The following is a 17,347-nucleotide window of genomic DNA, read 5'->3' as shown; positions in this document are numbered from 1 at the left end:
GGGCGCACTGGAGGGAAAGAAGAGCTAGGAAGCGGGGAATAAAAACACGGTATTAAAAAACCCCACCCCAAATGAGGGGTGACCCCGACGCCGACCTCCATCAACCCTGGCTGCGAGTCTGCTGGCGACACGGGAGCCCCGCCGGCCTTGTGAACGGGGGTGGGAGCATGAGCCGTGGGGGCCCAGCTAAGGCCCCCGCCGGCCCTCAGAGGCCTGCGCCCCGTGGCAGGAGCCCAGCCCGCGCCGCCCGCGCGCCCCGCCCCGCTCACCTTGCTGCTGAAGGGCCCGGGGATGAGCAGTTTCAGAGCCTGTCTCTTCAGCTCCACCAGGCGGGCGTTGCAGTTCTCGCACCAGACGCCGCTGCCGGAGCCCGGCGAGGAGCCGCCCCCGCTGCCGGAGCCCGGCGAGGAGCCGGAGCCCGAGCCCGGCGAGCCCGTGCCGAAGCCCGGCGAGCCCCCCAGCGAGCCCGGGGAGCTGCTGCCGATGCCCGGGGAGGCAGGACCCGGCGAGCCGCTGAAGGAGCCCGGCGAGGAGGTGCCGGATCCGGGGGACGGGGTGCCGGACGAGCCCAGGGCGGAGCCGGCTCCCTCTGGGGCTGGGCGGCTCCCGGCCCGGGATTCCTCGTAAGCTTTCCGGTACCAGCTCTCGGGGGAGAAGGGGGCCGCGGGCTTGGTCGGGGAGCAGGGCTCGGTCACCTGGAGGAGGAGCAGAGGGGGAGGCAGCGTGTGAGGCGCGGGGCCGGCCAGCGGCCGTCGGGGACTGCGGCTGCTCGGCCGACCCCAGCCGCGAAGCGCCCCGCATGGTCTCCGGGCGGCCCCCTGAGAGCGGCGGGGGCAAAGCGGTAACGGCCTCGCTTCCGATCCCCACCCCCCGGAGCGGTGTCCGGCCCCACGCACTGCGGTGGCTCGGGGACGCCTTCCCGGGCAGGGGGTGTCAGAACGCCCCGCACGTGTGATCGGCAGAGAATCGGTCCCCACCGGTCCGGGGCCGTGCAAAGCGAGGGCAGCTCGAATCGCACACTGAGATGCACCCCGGGGCTGGGAAATTAAAAACAAAAGTTACACAGGGAGGATGCGGAGGGCGAAAGTCTGCAACGATCGCAGGGAGAAGGGAACCCAGTGTACTTCATGCAATTATTTTTGAGCACATTGAATAGACCAAGTAATATACTCAGCCAGGTGAAGCTCTGAATGGGAACGTGCGGCTTAATAAGGTTCATATGTTGGTGTCATTTGTTACAGGTCAGTTTACAGGGAAAGCTATAGCATGGGTCCTTGGGAAGGAGGGGGAATTAAAACCCTTAGCGCAGATGGATTTAAAAGATTCCCTGCATTTCATGTCTGGATAACTTACCCCGTATTTCCTGCTTCTGGTTGTGACTGCAATTCTCTCTTTATTTCCAGCCACTGAATTCATGATGATTTTATAAAACAGGAGAACGTCCTAAAAATTTCCCAGGTTACATCCAAAATAGAGAATTTTCAATCCAATAAGGTTCACCAGCTGGATAGATAGACTGTAAACACTGCACCAAATTCAACCTTTTCCTCCAGAGAAAACACTGAGCCCAGAAGCACCATCAGTTTTCAGGCAAATGTTTTGGATTTTTTTTTTTTCTTCAAAACATCTTTTTCCTCATGATCTTCTCTCTCATTCACTTACACTTCTTGTTTTCACAGACACACCAGCATCCAGAGTATCAGCATTTTCCCCCACCAGACAGTACAGTTTTCCTCCACAAGTGAAATGAACAATCACATCCAAGGTAGCTTTAGGAAGGTATAAACAGAGAGAAAGCCAGAGAGCTATGCTCTGCCTAGAAGCAGAGATTTCTCTCTCTGCTACTGGTGCTGTGGTAACTTGTTTCCTTCACTAAGGTTTGTAACTGAGTTAAAAGAAATCCTCCAAAAATATCAGGATCCAGTCTCTGGGAGGAGCTTCCGAGTCCCTTGCAGCCAATATCCTTCTGCCCATTTGTGCCTGACAGTTTTGTAAGGGAAAGGAAGACTCTGGCTATATAACACTCCTTGGTCAGTAGAGGAGCTGCAGAACGTTTGCAAGTGACGCCCCTGAAGGCTTTGAAAATACTGTCAAAGCTTCACTGCAGTTCTGTGCAATAGATTAGCTGCTGAGGAGGTTCCATTTTATTTTGCAGTGTTTCTTGATTGACATTTGTGATTTTTTTTTCTTCTTCTTAAAAACAAACAAAACCGCAACCACCTTGTTGCTTCCCTGCAGTTATTGATTAGTTGCCAATATCCAGGGCTTTAATGAACATGATTTTTGCAAGTGTTCCCAATATTGTATAAATAATCATGAAAGGAAAGCTGGTTGGAATGTTTGCCACATCTATAACAGTCACTAGAATCTCTTTGTCTGTGTTATTGTTTTGAATGTATTAATTAAACTTGCAATAAAGGGCATGTTACAGTGACTTGTTAACAATCGAATCCCAAAGTCTAACTGTCTTCCCCTCTCTCCCCCCACCCATTTCACAGAGGAAGGTTATTTTGCCCCCTAACCCCTATTTATTTCAAATCTTGAAGGCAGCACAAACATTTCTAATAAATCACTTGTTGGTTCCCACAGAAAACTAATGAAATTAAGAAACTAAGGCCCAGATTCTTATAGGTATTTAGGTTCCTCACTCCCACTGAAATCAAAGGGAGTGAGGTGCCTAAATACTTTTGAGGATCTGGGGCTAAGTGCCAGATCCCCTGATGTGGTCAAAATGCAGAGTGCAAATTAGGGGGCATGTTGCAAAGGTGGTTTAACCCCCACCTTTGCACTCTTCTGGTACTGGTGCTGCTCTCTGAATAGCAGCCTTTGGTCTGCTCTAATGAATACTGGGATGTAGTGGCCACAAGGGGCCAAAAGTGAAGTCCTGTGTTCCTGAGCTGTAAAGATAGCCCAGTGATGCCCCCTTTTCTTAACTATGCTGCTAGCAGGAAGGTTTGACACCACCTGACTATTATCTTTATTTTGGAACAATTCTTCCTGTGTCAGTTGAACCAGCTTTACAGCTAGATCACATGGGCAGTGCAGCAGAAAACAACATCACTGCTGGTGGATCTGGCCCTGAATATTTACAAACACATTAAAATAGGATCAAAAGGGCAAACAAAGAAGGTGCTACTTGAGTCCCTCCAGATACAACCATGTTTCAGAAAACTTTTGATATAGAGGTACAAAGTTATTCATTCCACTGATAGGAGCAATCAGGACCACGAAGTAATGAAGAAAAAGTAATGCAAGTCCCTGCTTCCTGATATTAAAGAATGACTGTACTCTGTTCTCAGTCCCACAGGAACAGAGACCATGAATAGAGGCAGACATGTGCCCTGTACACCATAGTGTATAACTTTTAATTTTTGGGGCTCGGCATTTCTTACGGTGAACTGGCAGATTTGCTTTGTTCTTCCGCAGACCTTTCATTACCCCACTATTAGATGTGCCTGCCTCCCACATCTGCTGTGTTAGTGATCATCAAAGTGTGTGTCACGGCATGCCTCCTTGGGAGATTATGGATATAGTGTAGCCAGGGGGCAACAGATTGGCTAACATGCTTACACAGTCCAAATTGCAGGCTACTGCCCTGTTAGGGATTGAGAAGCAGAGACTCTACAACATCTTGGTGTCCATCTCCTTGAAAAGTTCACAGGGAGGAAACAGTAGGTATTAGAGGGGGGGTGTGGACACAACAACAGTTCAAGGATGATCAATGAGGCAATATTGTACAGCTAATTGGTGAAGCAGCAAACACAAAAGTGCATTTAAATGCTTGATGGTTTTCATTATTTAGAGATGCCAAATGCTGCAGGGAAGAAGTAGCAGAGAGAGAGAGAGAGAGAGAAATAACACCCACTAATGCTTCCGTGTATTACCTGTAGCCTCGTCTATGTGAGGGAAATTAGGGCCTATAATTGGCCACCTTTGCAGCTCCATCAGTGACAGCAATAGTGGAAGATGGAAATAAGGAATATTTTTTAACAGCGGGGGTAATTAACCATTGCAATAGTTTACCGAAGGTTGTGGTGGATTTTCTATCACTAGAAATTTTTAAATCAAAATTGGATTTTTTTAAAAGATATGCTCTAACAAACAGGAGTTATTGTATGGAAGTTCTATGGCCTGTGTTATACAGGAAGTCTGGAGTCTAGAAATGTAGAGCATCCAGGATTCAGGTGTTCTGACCACTTTGTCATCTAACCTTGATCGCAGTAAGATTAGACAACAAAGTGGTAAAAATGCCTTAGTCCTGTCTGCATTATGGCCCCCAGTGATACTGCCACTGCCGGAGCTGCAAGAGGGCTGTATCAGTAATGAATTCTGGTCACGTGCCACCTGAGGTATGTTGGGCATATGCTCCTAAATTTACCAGTGTAGATGTTGCCTTGCAGTGTGGGCCAGCGAGGATGAGAGCCCTCAGCACTTCTTCCTCTGCTGCATTTGTATTCACCAAAACAGCTGCAAGTGAAATTTCAGTGCCATTAGCAACACTTTGCTTATCAGGTTAAATGCAGCGCAACTGCACCCATGAGGTGAAATGGACAAAGTGGTAGTGCAGAAAAAACCCCAAAAAAACAAAACAAAACAAACCCCTTGCAAATTTGTCACATTGAAAAGCCATGATTTGTATTCCAAAGCAGTGGAGTCCAGAGAGAGAAGCTTTCAGTGGGATGTGAGTGCCCTCTGCTGTTTGTAGTGCATAACATGTAGACTGGTATTTTGATCCTTACTGTATAGATTGCTGTAATATTTCCTATAAGGAAACTGTGATGGGGTGGCCTGCCTCAATCATCAGCCCACCCCACCACCTGTCATGGCTCTTCAATGATTTTGGTAGGCCCAATAAAGATATACAAGGGCCTAAGGAGGGATAGAGCTAGAGAAGAAGCAGTACCTGGAATAAGCAGTGATTGGGAGAAAGATAGGCACTGTTTCTTTAAAGGCTTGGGACTAGGAGCCTGGTAGAGTGCATGGGGGCTGGCTCCTGTCTTCCCCAACCAGTTGGAGGATGAACTGGGAGAAAGGGGCCAGCTTATAGGCTGCCTCCTCTCTCACAGAAGATAGCTGGTCTGCTGAGCCCTCCAGTTGGGAAGGCCAATTAGAGAGAGCATTTAGCTAAAGGAAGCTGGCAAAACCCTTGCAGCTGACTATTCCAAGGCAAGAGGCCTGTGACACAAACCTCAGCTCCAGGAAGAGGGCTAAGGAGGAGGGAGGAATCAGCTGCTCTAAAAGCAAGAGGCAGGGGGACTGCTCGCAGTGCAGCCTGGCTGCTGCAGGAAAGAGCCACCATCATAGCTGGCTAGAGAGAAGCTCTGACAAATCAGAGGTCTAGGCAAGGATAGCAAAGTCTAGAGATCTGGTGAAGACATTGATAAGTGGGTTGAGGGTAGGAGCAGCTCAGGGAAGTGGCAGAGGGATGAAGGAAACAGTCTTTGTCTGCCTAAAACAGAGTCACTGGGCTGGTACCCAGAGGAGAGGGCAGGCCTGGGTTCCCCTTCCTCTCCCCTGGACAAAGAGGGGGTGCATGAGTGTTAAGAAACCAAGAACAAGAAGTTCCAGATAAATGTTGGGAGATGGGCTTGAAGTCCGTTAGATTTTGAGTTTCCTATTTTTGGACCTGGAGGGGAATGGACTGAGTAGTGACAGAGAAAATGATAGATTACTGTGGAACCAGAATACCTAAAGGGGGTGCAAAACTTAAAATAAAAACCCTGCAACACCGCACCTGAACATGTGAAGGCACTCTACAGGAACATTACTGTCTGTGCTAAACTTACCAAAATCAAAATAAGCTGGCCATTTGCCTAGGATCCTGTGATGGCAATAATTTGCTCTTTCACCTGCCGAGTTCTGAATTTTTCAGTACTGGAGAATAAGAAGCAAGGAGACTGCTGCTCATACTTGCTTTCCACTATACTTATAGCTTCTGAATCTTTCCGTTTTTGAGGCCACGTCACTGTAAAAGTGAAACACAAATGCATGCAAATCTTGCTAAATGTTCTTTTGCAACCCATTTAATCCTGTTTCTCTACAGATTTCATATATCTGTAGGAGTTCCTGATTTATGTTTGTGTAAATGAGAGGAGGACCCAGGGGGCCCAGGCAGGACCACCCCTCCACTCCAACCCCTGGATCCAAAACTGTTCAGGAAAGACCCCCCTCCACTCACAAACACATACTACAGGGGCAGTAGGACCCAGAGGTTGTCTATTCCCCATGTAGCCTTGAGGGAAAACTGCAGAGAGGAGCCAGCCAGTAGCGGCTGAAGCAGCCAAAGCAGGGACCTTTGGCCATTCACAGCACTTTCTACCATTTTAATTGGACTCCCCTGTGCTGACTGGCTGTTTGCTCCAAACCTCCCTTTCCCTCACAGTCACTTCACTCCACATCTGCCCTCTTCTCCCACTGCCCTGTGCCTTCGCTCCCCTTTTCTGTCCATTTAGCTGATCCTCCTCCTAAGTAAATTCATCCCACCAAAAAACAAAACAAAAAACATGGAGCTAACATGACATTTGCTGCCATCACCTTGTTCACACTCCTTGCCCCTTCCTGTGTCTGTCTGGTTTATTTAGTGTCTCTGCTCTTCGAGGCAGGAACCATTGACTGCTCTGTTACAGTGCCGAGCGCGATGAGGTCCATCATGGCTGGCCCTTAGACGCTACTGTAATAAACATTATTATCAAAAACATACTGGGCAGGATTTTGCTGAGATGTAAAACTGGAGTAATTCAATTTATTTCAGTGGAGTTACTCTGGATTTACACTGGTGTGAAAGCACAATCTGGGCACATCTTTTGTATTTTCATTTCTGAGTGATTTCCATGTTAGTTCTGGCAAGAAATACCAATGGGGCTAAAAGAGGGCACGTGCAAGGTGCTGCTGTGTTTCGTGGTTAAAGCAGCTTATACTCTCTATGTGGTGTCTAGATGACTGTGGAGGTAATATTCACATATGATCTACTGGTGTTCTCCAGTGGCCCATCCTTAAGTCATTAGCTTCCTAAACAAATTCCTTTTGTGACGTAATTTTGGCCTGCTTCCCAAAAGAGACTTGTTTTTGAAAGCTTGAACAAAAACTGTTCAGCTGATTTTGGGTTAGCTGAGGATGATAAGAATACTTGTTTTGCTCTTTTTTGAAGTTTGCTGACTCTTTGTGATCAAAATATGACTAATCTTTGGAATATCAAAATTAGTATCTGAATGTCCTTCAATGTAAACCTCTAAGAGGTCACTGAGGATTTGATCCTGTATTCATTGAAGTCAATGGCAAAGCTCTCATTGATTTGAAAGGTGGAGGATCAACTATATCTCTTTAATATGTTTGACGATAATTAGTTACGATATAAGTTATGAGCAAAAACCTCATATCATATGTTTGGTACATATATACATATATTTCCTTACTGATGAAGTTGTGCATCTGTAGGTGAAAATATAATAGGCTAAATTCACCCTTGGTGTGGATCTATTGACATTAATAGGGCAGCATAAAGGCTGAAATTGACCCAATAATATTTTGCTCATATATTTCAGTTTTCATCCAGCACTTTACGAATATGGCTATTGCCCTCATTTTACAGCTGGGGAAACTGAGGCAAAGAGAACTGAAGTGACTTCCCAAATTCACACAGCAGTCACGTAGACCTGGAAACAGAACCTTGGACTGCAGATTCCAAGACACTTGCTTTGGAGAACTTTCAAAAGGCTGCCTTTGCCCCTTTGCATGGGCTTGGGCTGGCCAGCTTTAGGGTGCTCAGGAAATAGGGAATATTCAGACCAGATTTTTGCCTTCCATTTTTCTTAAATAGGCTCTCTTTACTGTGCACACAAGTTGTCTAGGTGCTAATTTCTTACTTGGCCATGCAACTACTGGGATTTTCAGAACCTCAATATTGCCATACACTGCTGTCCCATTTATCCAGTGCAGGTTCCGTTATTTCTAAATTTCACTTCTTTGTCTTCTACAATCAATCAGGACACTACAATAATTTTCCCATGGGACACCAGGGTGGCTTAATAGGAGCTCATAAAGACCTGAATAACACCTTAGTCTCTACAAAAGCCGCATTAAAAGGATGGGCATGGGAAATGAGTGTCACTTTGAATTTTAACTGTAGTATTGTTGTGCTTTCTGGCATGGTAGGGCAGCTGAGAGTATCTTCTTGTGACCATGCAGCTGTGGTACTACAGGAACTCAGACTGAAACCAGGGATATAAAGTTTAAACCTCAGCTCTCTTTAGTAAATACATAACAAGATGGCTGCTAGACTCTGAGCATCCAGACCCTCAGTGTGCCTTGTATCTTGTAAGAGACCCTCATAATGGGATGCTCTTCAGTGATTACACACAACTAATCTTAAAGAGACAGTACCAGAATAGCTACAAGTATTGACAGCCTGTGCTATAATGTTGAAAAATGTGGAATGTCACCCAGATAAGGGGTTTCTGTTCCCGATGACCCAAAAATACATTCAAAGTGTGTATCCGAGGAGTAGCCATATTAGTCTGGATTTGTAAAAGCAGCAAAGAGTCCTGTGGCACCTTATAGACTAACAGACGTATTGGAGCATAAGCTTTCGTGGGTGAATACCCACTTTGTCGGAATAAAACTTTGACTAAAACCCTCATTGCACATGAATCGTTCTTTTGCAATTCACACATCAAAGCAACCCTCACTGCAGTGTGCCAGGCCCAGTGCCAGATGATATTCTTCATTTAATTTTTTAGAGATCTTGGAAAGGGGGTGCAGCTTTAGAACAGTCTGATGGCTCCATTCTCTTGCTTCAGGAAGGGAGATCCAGGCAGCCTGACAACCATGGCACACATTCCAAAGAGGCCACAGGATTAGTTGGACAGCATCGGTGAGGATTCACTTGTCAGGTTTTCCCTAGAGCTATTCAAAGGTTTGCTTCCCCCCGCCACCAGGGCCTGCCATACAGCCACAGCAAGTCAAAGCAGTGGGAGTGGTTCATAAGGCTTTCCCAGTATACCGAGGGATTTGAGTGCATGAGAATTCTACTCACCCAGTATCCGTCTAGATTCAGTATCTCCCTTGTTGATGAGTGCTGGCAGTCCTGGGTACTCCAGGATGAAGGATTCATGGCATGATCCTAAATATCTAGCCCCCACAACTATGTACACTATCTTTACATCACACACTACCAAATTGGCATGTTCCTGTAGGCAGCAGTGATCTCCTCAAAAGCATATTCATTCCATCCAGAGAGCCCACTACCAATGAGAAGTGAGCAGAACCGACTATGGTGTTGTGTGTTCCTGTCCTTGGGGAAGCTTAGATGATCTCTTACTCAAATCACAGCACTGAGGAAGTCCTCCAGGCACCCAGAGGCAGTGCGCTGGCTGATCCCTTTGCTGTATGTTCAGCAAACTCTCATCTGAAATGATGGGCTATCCTGGGAACCCCACTTGTCTTAACTCTGTTGCAGAGTCAAGTTTCTCTCATTGTAACAAGTCTTCCATCTAATCTGCTTAGGGGAGAAATCTGTCACATCTGGGGATGGCTGTACAGTGGTCTGTGTGCAGTGTCAGTGCAAAAGTTTATCAGAGCATTGCCTTCTCTGGCTGAGTTTCACCTGTCCTGGCCAATGAGATCTGAAGGCTTGTCTATACTGGTTTGTTTTGCCTTGGTATGGCTACATCAGTGCAACATTCCAGTACAGACACACACTTAGAAGTGTTGGACTTGTGTCTCACTACCTGTGAACTGGTCCCTTGTCTCTTATTGATGATTAAGACTAACCAGGGATGGTGTGTTAGGTCCATTACTAGCAAGGACTGATAACACGTCTCTTCAGAAGAACAGGGTACCAACTTCCCTTAAACAAGCGGTGACAGTCTCTGTCCCAAAAAGCATCTCGAGGTTAACAGTCTCATCAATTATTTCCTATTCTCTCACTTCTCAAATTTGGGAATATGGAGAAAGAGGTGTTGAGATAGCTCCAATTGCATCATATTGGATCCCTCGTTTGTTACAGCAATGGCACAAAATGGCTTTTTTCCAGTTTGGCTAGAGTGGAAACTGAAACCAGTTCATTCTGAAATGGGCTTCAGCACAGAAACTTACACCGGTGTGATTGCATGGATAGATTAATACATTGTGATTTACTTACCGCTGCGCTATGCTTGACAAATACGTGGAAGCCCCAGCAAGGGCACATTATTTTGGGGCAGGTATATGAAGAAAGACCTTCTTAGATTTGTAATTTATTAATTTTGTATTTATTTTTTAGTTAGTGCAAAGTTACCAGCTGCTGATGAAATGGGCATTGTTTAAAAAGGTAAACATATAGAGGTGGGCCTGCACTGAAGACTTAGCCCTAGTCTACACTAGGATTTTAGGTCGAATTTAGCAGCATTAAATCGATGTAAACCTGCACCCGTCCACACGATGAAGCCCTTTATTTCGACTTAAAGGGCTCTTAAAATCGATTTCCTTACTCCACCCCTGACAAGTGGATTAGTGCTTAAATCGGCCTTGCCGGCTCGAATTTGGGGTACTGTGGACACAATTCGACGGTATTGGCCTCCGGGAGCTATCCCAGAGTGTTCCATTGTGACCGCTCTGGACAGCACTCTCAACTCAGATGCACTAGCCAGGTAGACAGGAAAAGAACCGCGAAGTTTTGAATCTCATTTCCTGTTTGGCCAGCGTGGCAAGCTGCAGGTGACCATGCAGAGCTCATCAGCAGAGGTGACCATGATGGAGTCCTAGAATCGCAAAAGAGCTCCAGCATGAACAGAACGGGAGGTACGGGATCTGATCGCTGTTTGGGGAGAGGAATCCGTGCTATCAGAACTCCGTTCCAGTTTTCGAAATGCCAAAACCTTTGTCAAAATCTCCCAGGGCATGAAGGACAGAGGCCATAACAGGGACCCGAAGCAGTGCCACATGAAACTGAAGGAGCTGAGGCAAGCCTACCAGAAAACCAGAGAGGCGAACGGCCGCTCTGGGTGAGAGCCCCAAACATGCCGCTTCTATGATGAGCTGCATGCCATTTTAGGGGGTTCAGCCACCACTACCCCAGCCGTGTTGTTTGACTCCTTCAATGGAGATGGAGGCAATACGGAAGCAGGTTTTGGGGACGAAGAAGATGATGAGGTTGTAGATAGCTCACAGCAAGCAAGCGGAGAAACCGGTTTTCCCAACAGCCAGGAACTGTTTCTCACCCTGGACCTGGAGCCAGTACCCCCCAAACCCACCCAAGGCTGCCTCCTGGACCCAGCAGGCGGAGAAGGGACCTCTGGTGAGTGTATCTTTTAAAATACTATACATGGTTTAAAAGCAAGCATGTGAAAGGATTACTTTGCCCTGGCATTCGCAGTTCTCCTGGATGTACTCCCAAAGCCTTTGCAAAAGGTTTCTGGGGAGAGCAGCCTTATTGCATCCTTCATGGTAGGACACTTTACCACTCCAGGCCAGTAACACGTACTCAGGAATCATTGTACAACAAAGCATTGCAGTGTATGTTTGCTGGCATTCAAACAACATCCGTTCTTTATCTCTCTGTGTTATCCTCAGAGTGAGATATAATTCATGGTCACCTGGTTGAAATAGAGTGCTTTTCTTCAGGGGACACTCAGAGGAGCCCATTCCTGCTGGGCTGTTTGCCTGTGGCTAAACAGAAATGTTCCCCGCTGTTAGCCACAGGGAGGGGGGAAGGTTGAGGGGGTAGCCACGCGGTGGGGGGAGGCAAAATGCGACCTTGTAACGAAAGCACATGTGCTATGTATGTAATGTTAACAGCAAGGTTTACCCTGAAAGGCTGTAGCCACTGTTTTATAAAATGTGTCTTTTTAAATACCGCTGTCCCTTTTTTTCCTCCACCAGCTGCATGTGTTTCAAGGATCACAGGATCTTCTCCTTCCCAGAGGCTAGTGAAGCTTAGAAAGAAAAAAAACGCACTCGCGCTGACATGTTCTCCGAGCTCATGCTGTCCTCCCACACTGACAGAGCACAGACAAATGCGTGGAGGCAAATAATGTCAGAGTGCAGGAAAGCACAAAATGACCGGGAGGAGAGGTGGCGGGCTGAAGAGAGTAAGTGGCGGGCTGAAGACAAGGCTGAAGCTCAAATGTGGCGGCAGCATGATGAGAGGAGGCAGGATTCAATGCTGAGGCTGCTGCAGGACCAAACCAGTATGCTCCAGTGTATGGCTGAGCTGCAGCAAAGGCAGCTGGAGCACAGACTGCCACTACAGCCCCTGTGTAACCAACCGCCCTCCTCCCCAAGTTCCATAGCCTCCACACCCAGACGCCCAAGAACGCGGTGGGGGGGCCTCCGGCCAACCAGCCACTCCACCACAGAGGATTGCCCAAAAAAAAGAAGGCTGTCATTCAATAAATTTTAAAGTTGTAAACTTTTAAAGTGCTGTGCGGCATTTTCCTTCCCTCCTCCACCACCCCTCCTGGGCTACCGTGGTAGTCATCCCCCTATTTGTGTGATGAATGAATAAAGAATGCATGAATGTGAAGCAACAATGACTTTATTGCCTCTGCAAGCAATGATTAAAGGGAGGAGGGGAGGGTGGTTAGCTTACAGGGAAGTAGAGTGAACCAAGGGGCGGGGGGTTTCATCAAGGAGAAACAAACAGAACTTTCACACCGTAGCCTGGCCAGTCATGAAACTGGTTTTCAAAGCTTCTCTGATGCGTACCGCGCCCTCCTGTGCTCTTCTAACCGCCCTGGTGTCTAGCTGAGCGTAACCAGCAGCCAGGCGATTTGCCTCAACCTCCCACCCCGCCATAAACGTCTCCCCCTTACTCTCACAGATATTGTGGAGCACACAGCAAGCAGTAATAACAGTGGGAATATTGGTTTCGCTGAGGTCTAAGCGAGTCAGTAAACTGCGCCAGCGTGCCTTTAAACGTCCAAATGCACATTCTACCACCATTCTGCACTTGCTCAGCCTGTAGTTGAACAGCTCCTGACTACTGTCCAGGCTGCCTGTGTACGGCTTCATGAGCCATGGCATTAAGGGGTAGGCTGGGTCCCCAAGGATACATATAGGCATTTCAACATCCCCAACAGTTATTTTCTGGTCTGGGAATAAAGTCCCTTCCTGCAGCTTTTGAAACACACCAGAGTTCCTGAAGATGCGAGCGTCATGTACCTTTCCCGGCCATCCCACGTTGATAGTGGTGAAACGTCCCTTGTGATCCACCAGAGCTTGCAGCACTATCGAAAAGTACCCCTTGCGGTTTATGTACTCGGCGGCTTGGTGCTCCGGTGCCAAGATAGGGATATGGGTTCCGTCTATAGCCCCACCACAGTTAGGGAATCCCATTGCAGCAAAGCCATCCACTATGACCTGCACATTTCCCAGGGTCACTACCCTTGATATCAGCAGATCTTTGATTGCGTGGGCTACTTGCATCACAGCAGCCCCCACAGTAGATTTGCCCACTCCAAATTGATTCCCAACTGACTGGTAGCTGTCTGGCGTTGCAAGCTTCCACAGGGTTATCGCCACTCGCTTCTCAACTGTGAGGGCTGCTCTCATCTTGGTATTCATGCGCCTCAGGGCAGGGGAAAGCAAGTCAAAGTTCCATGAAAGTGCCCTTACGCATGCGAAAGTTTCGCAGCCACTGGGAATCGTCCCAGACCTGCAACACTATGCAGTCCCACCAGTCTGTGCTTGTTTCCCGAGCCCAGAATCGGCGTTCCACAGCATGAACCTGCCCCATTAGCACCATGATGCATGCATTGGCAGGGCCCATGCTTTCAGAGAAATCTGTGTCTATGTCCTGATCACTCACGTGACCGCGCTGACGTCGCCTCCTCGCCCGGTATCGCTTTGCCAGGTTCTGGTGCTGCATATACTGCTGGATAATGCGTGTGGTGTTTAATGTGCTCCTAATTGCCAAAGTGAGCTGAGCGGCCTCCATGGTATGGCATCCGCACAGAAAAAAGGCGCGGAATGATTGTCTGCCGTTGCTCTGACGGAGGGAGGGGCGACTGACGACACGGCTTACAGGGTTGGCTTCAGGGAGCTAAAATCAACAAAGGGGGTGTCTTTACATCAAGGAGTATTTCAGGCAGGACTTCATGGAGGATTCCAATAAGAAATGGTGCACCTAAGTTATTGTTCTTATTGGAACAAGGAGGTTAGCCTGGCCTCTGATTGATACATGGCTAGATTTACCTTGCTGCACCTTCTCTGTGAGTGACTGCAGTGTGACCTAGAGGAATGAGTCCCCTAGACAGGGGAGGAGGCAAATGAGTACAAAACAAATCTGGTCTATTTCTTGTTTTGATCCACTCCATCTATCTTTTACATCTTTGGCTGGCAGCAGATGGTGCAGAAGGACTGCATGCCATCCACATCTCATGGCTGCTCGGCAGAAGATGGTACAGTACAACTGCATGCCATCCACATCTCTTGCCTGCCTGGCAGAAGATGGTACAATACGACTGCTAGCAATCCTCATCTCTTGCCTGCCCAGCAGAAGATGGTACAGTATGACTGCTAGCAATCCGTATCGCCTGCCTGCTCACCATAAGACGGTTCAATAGGACTGACTGCAGGACTAAAGAGAATGACCTGGTCAAGTCACTCCAAATTTAGTCCCTGCGCCCATGTCTGCCCAGGTGCTCCCAGCCGACGTGGCCAGGAGCACCTCGGACACGACGAGGACGGCTACCAGTCATACTGCACTGTCTGCTGCCAGAAGGCAATGGGTTGCTGCTACTGTGTAGCAAAGCCGTACCACGTCTGCCAGCACCCAGGAGACATAGGGTGACGGTTACCTGAGCGGGCTCCATGCTTGCCGTGGTATGGCGTCTGCACAGGTAACTCAGGAAAAAAGGCGCGAAACGATTGTCTGCCCTTGCTTTCACGGAGGGAGGGAGGGAACGGGGGCCTGACGATATGTACCCAGAACCACCCGCGACAATGTTTTAGCCCCATCAGGCATTGGGATCTCAACCCAGAATTCCAATGGGCAGTGGAGACTGCGGGAACTGTGGGATAGCTATCCACAGTGCAATGCTCCGGAAGTCGACTCTAGCCTTGGTACTGTGGAAGCACTCCGCCGAGTTAATGCACTTAATGCACTTAGAGCATTTTCCGTGGGGACACACATACTCGAATATATAAAACCGACCTTATTCCGTAGCGTAGACATACCCTCAGATCCAGATCCAGGTTTAAGGCAAGGTTCCCAGCTCAAACCTATCTCTATAATGGGCCAAATCAAAGCTCTGGGGGCCAGTGAAAAGCTAACTGCTTGTTTTGTGTCTGTACATTGGAGATATACACAGAAGAAAGCCTAGTGATTGCCTAGCTGAAAATTTGGCCCTGAACTCAAACACCCCCAAATCTGGGAAAGTTCTGATTTGGATCCAGTGTTTGTACCCCTGTGACTGAGAGTGTTAGGATCTTGGATGTTGGTTTTAACCATTATAGAAACATAATTTGATTCTGTTCACAACTACACTAGTTTTACACTGCTGTCACTCTATTGATGTAAATTCAGAGTAACTCCCCTGAAATCAGTGTACATGAGATCAGAATTTGACCTGTAAAGTTCAGCTACGTAATTTGGATTTGGTGTTTGGATGCCGGGTTTTGATTCAGGCCCAGCTCTATAAATAAATAGCATTTCATGGGAAAAGAAAGAAATTAGTTGCATCACATAAATCCTTTGAGGCATTAAAATGTATAACAAACCTATGGATTAAAAAAAGGTGATGGCAGCTTCAACTTCAAGAGTCATCACACCCTACACAGAAGCCTCATTCTCAGGATTGGTGCTAATAAGACCCGAGAAACAGGTCTTATTTAAAATGTTAAAAAGCTCTTTTTGGGAGACTCAAGAGACATGACCACCTAGCTACATGAATGGAGTTGCATATAAACAAGTGGAAATCCATCAGAGGACCAAAGAGAAAGTCAATTGCATCTTTAAATAATTGGGACAAAGAACTAATTATAAAAATATGGGCAGCTAGTCTTTGGCTACCACAAATAAAATGACAAAAATATTTCCAATTAGAGATGCTTGGTTTCTAAATCTCTTGCAGCCAACATAGAAAGTCTTCTTGCTCTCTTGCCTTTCCCAAAGTATATCATTATTCCAGCAAAAAACTATGCTAAGAGAATATTAATGCCTTGATCTTTTTCTATAGCCCATACAGTGCAATAAAAAGCACCATCTGATTATGCAATATTTTTCACTGAGGAGTGTTTGGAAGTTCTCTTGGGGCACTGAGGATTGATGTCTTTGGATGTTGTATTGCCGTCTGTGTGATTTGGATTGCTTTCTATGTTTCGGTGCAATCCTGATGGACATGACTGACCTCACCAGGTGGCGGTCAGTCCAGCAATCGTCAACTCTTCTCATGACACGGTTGATTTGGACATCTCTTAGATCCTGTGTTCTTACAATGACAATCTAGGAGGTGCCACTGATTTGAGCGAGGGTGTTTTGTACTTGTTGCTTTATCTAAAGATTGTGTTTGTGATCACAAGGTCATGCTCTGCACATTTGCTGAGTAGAAGGATGCCATTGGAATTGGTCTTGCCCACTTCTTCCCTCTATTCCATACGTTAGAATCTCAGCCAACTCTTGAGTTAAAGTCCCCTAAGAGGATTATCTTATCTGTTTTTGGACTCAATGACAAAATTTTATCAAGGTCAGCGTAGAAGGATTCTTTCTGTTCTTCAGCATCAAGAGTTGGTGCATATGCACTGATGATAGTGCCAAATGACTTATTGACCAATTGTATGCGGAAGGTCATAAGGTGCTTGTTGATGCTGATGGGGAGCTTAGTCAGGCGGTTGACTAGAAGGTTTCTGATCGCAAAGCCAACACAGTGTATTTGCCTGTTGCTTGCTGGTTTTCCTTTCCAGAAGAAAGTGTAACCACCGCCCTCTTCCCTCAAGTGGCCTTCATTTGTACGTCTTGTTTCACTGAGAGCAGCAATGTTGATGTTATACCTTGAGAGTTCTCAGGCAACAATTGCTGTTCTTCATTTGGGTCTTTCACTTTTTGATCCGTCTAGTAGAATACAGACATTCCAAGTTGCAAGAAACATTTTTGTTTTTTGACCGCATTGGGAGTGATTCCTCTGGACATGGTTATCCAGTCAGGTCTAGTGGGATAGTCTATGTTTGGGGCACCTTTTCTATCCCCTTCCCTGTATAGGGCTAAAGGCTAAAAAGGCCTGTTCAGTCATGACCGCTGCTGCCGAAAATACTTCCCTATCCCAGTCCAAGGGCACATGACGACCATCTTACGGTCACCACCCGTGTGTGGGTCTTTTACAAGGGACTCCTGGTGATCACTTCACCTATCCCTATCGCCACTCGCCCATCGCCG

At 47.2% G+C, this 17,347-nt stretch overlaps 1 protein-coding gene across 1 annotated transcript in view; it reads right to left on the bottom strand.

The window, feature by feature from the left end:
* Positions 1-1,472, bottom strand: part of KIF26B (kinesin family member 26B) — a 426,203-nt gene extending 424,731 nt beyond the window's left edge. Inside the window, exons 1-2 of the mRNA XM_075126974.1 lie at positions 1,354-1,472; positions 270-695 (exon numbers count right to left, since the gene is read on the bottom strand). Coding sequence (XP_074983075.1) covers positions 270-695; positions 1,354-1,416 — 489 coding nt within the window. The 5' untranslated portion in view covers positions 1,417-1,472. The remainder of the gene's footprint in view (positions 1-269; positions 696-1,353) is intronic.
* Positions 1,473-17,347: the final 15,875 nt, after the last annotated feature.

The sequence above is a fragment of the Caretta caretta genome, chromosome 3 (genome assembly GCF_965140235.1).
Source record: "Caretta caretta isolate rCarCar2 chromosome 3, rCarCar1.hap1, whole genome shotgun sequence".
NCBI lineage: Eukaryota > Metazoa > Chordata > Testudines > Cheloniidae > Caretta > Caretta caretta.
The sequence above is the reverse complement of the archived record's forward strand: the minus strand, read 5'-3'. Positions and strand labels throughout refer to the sequence as shown.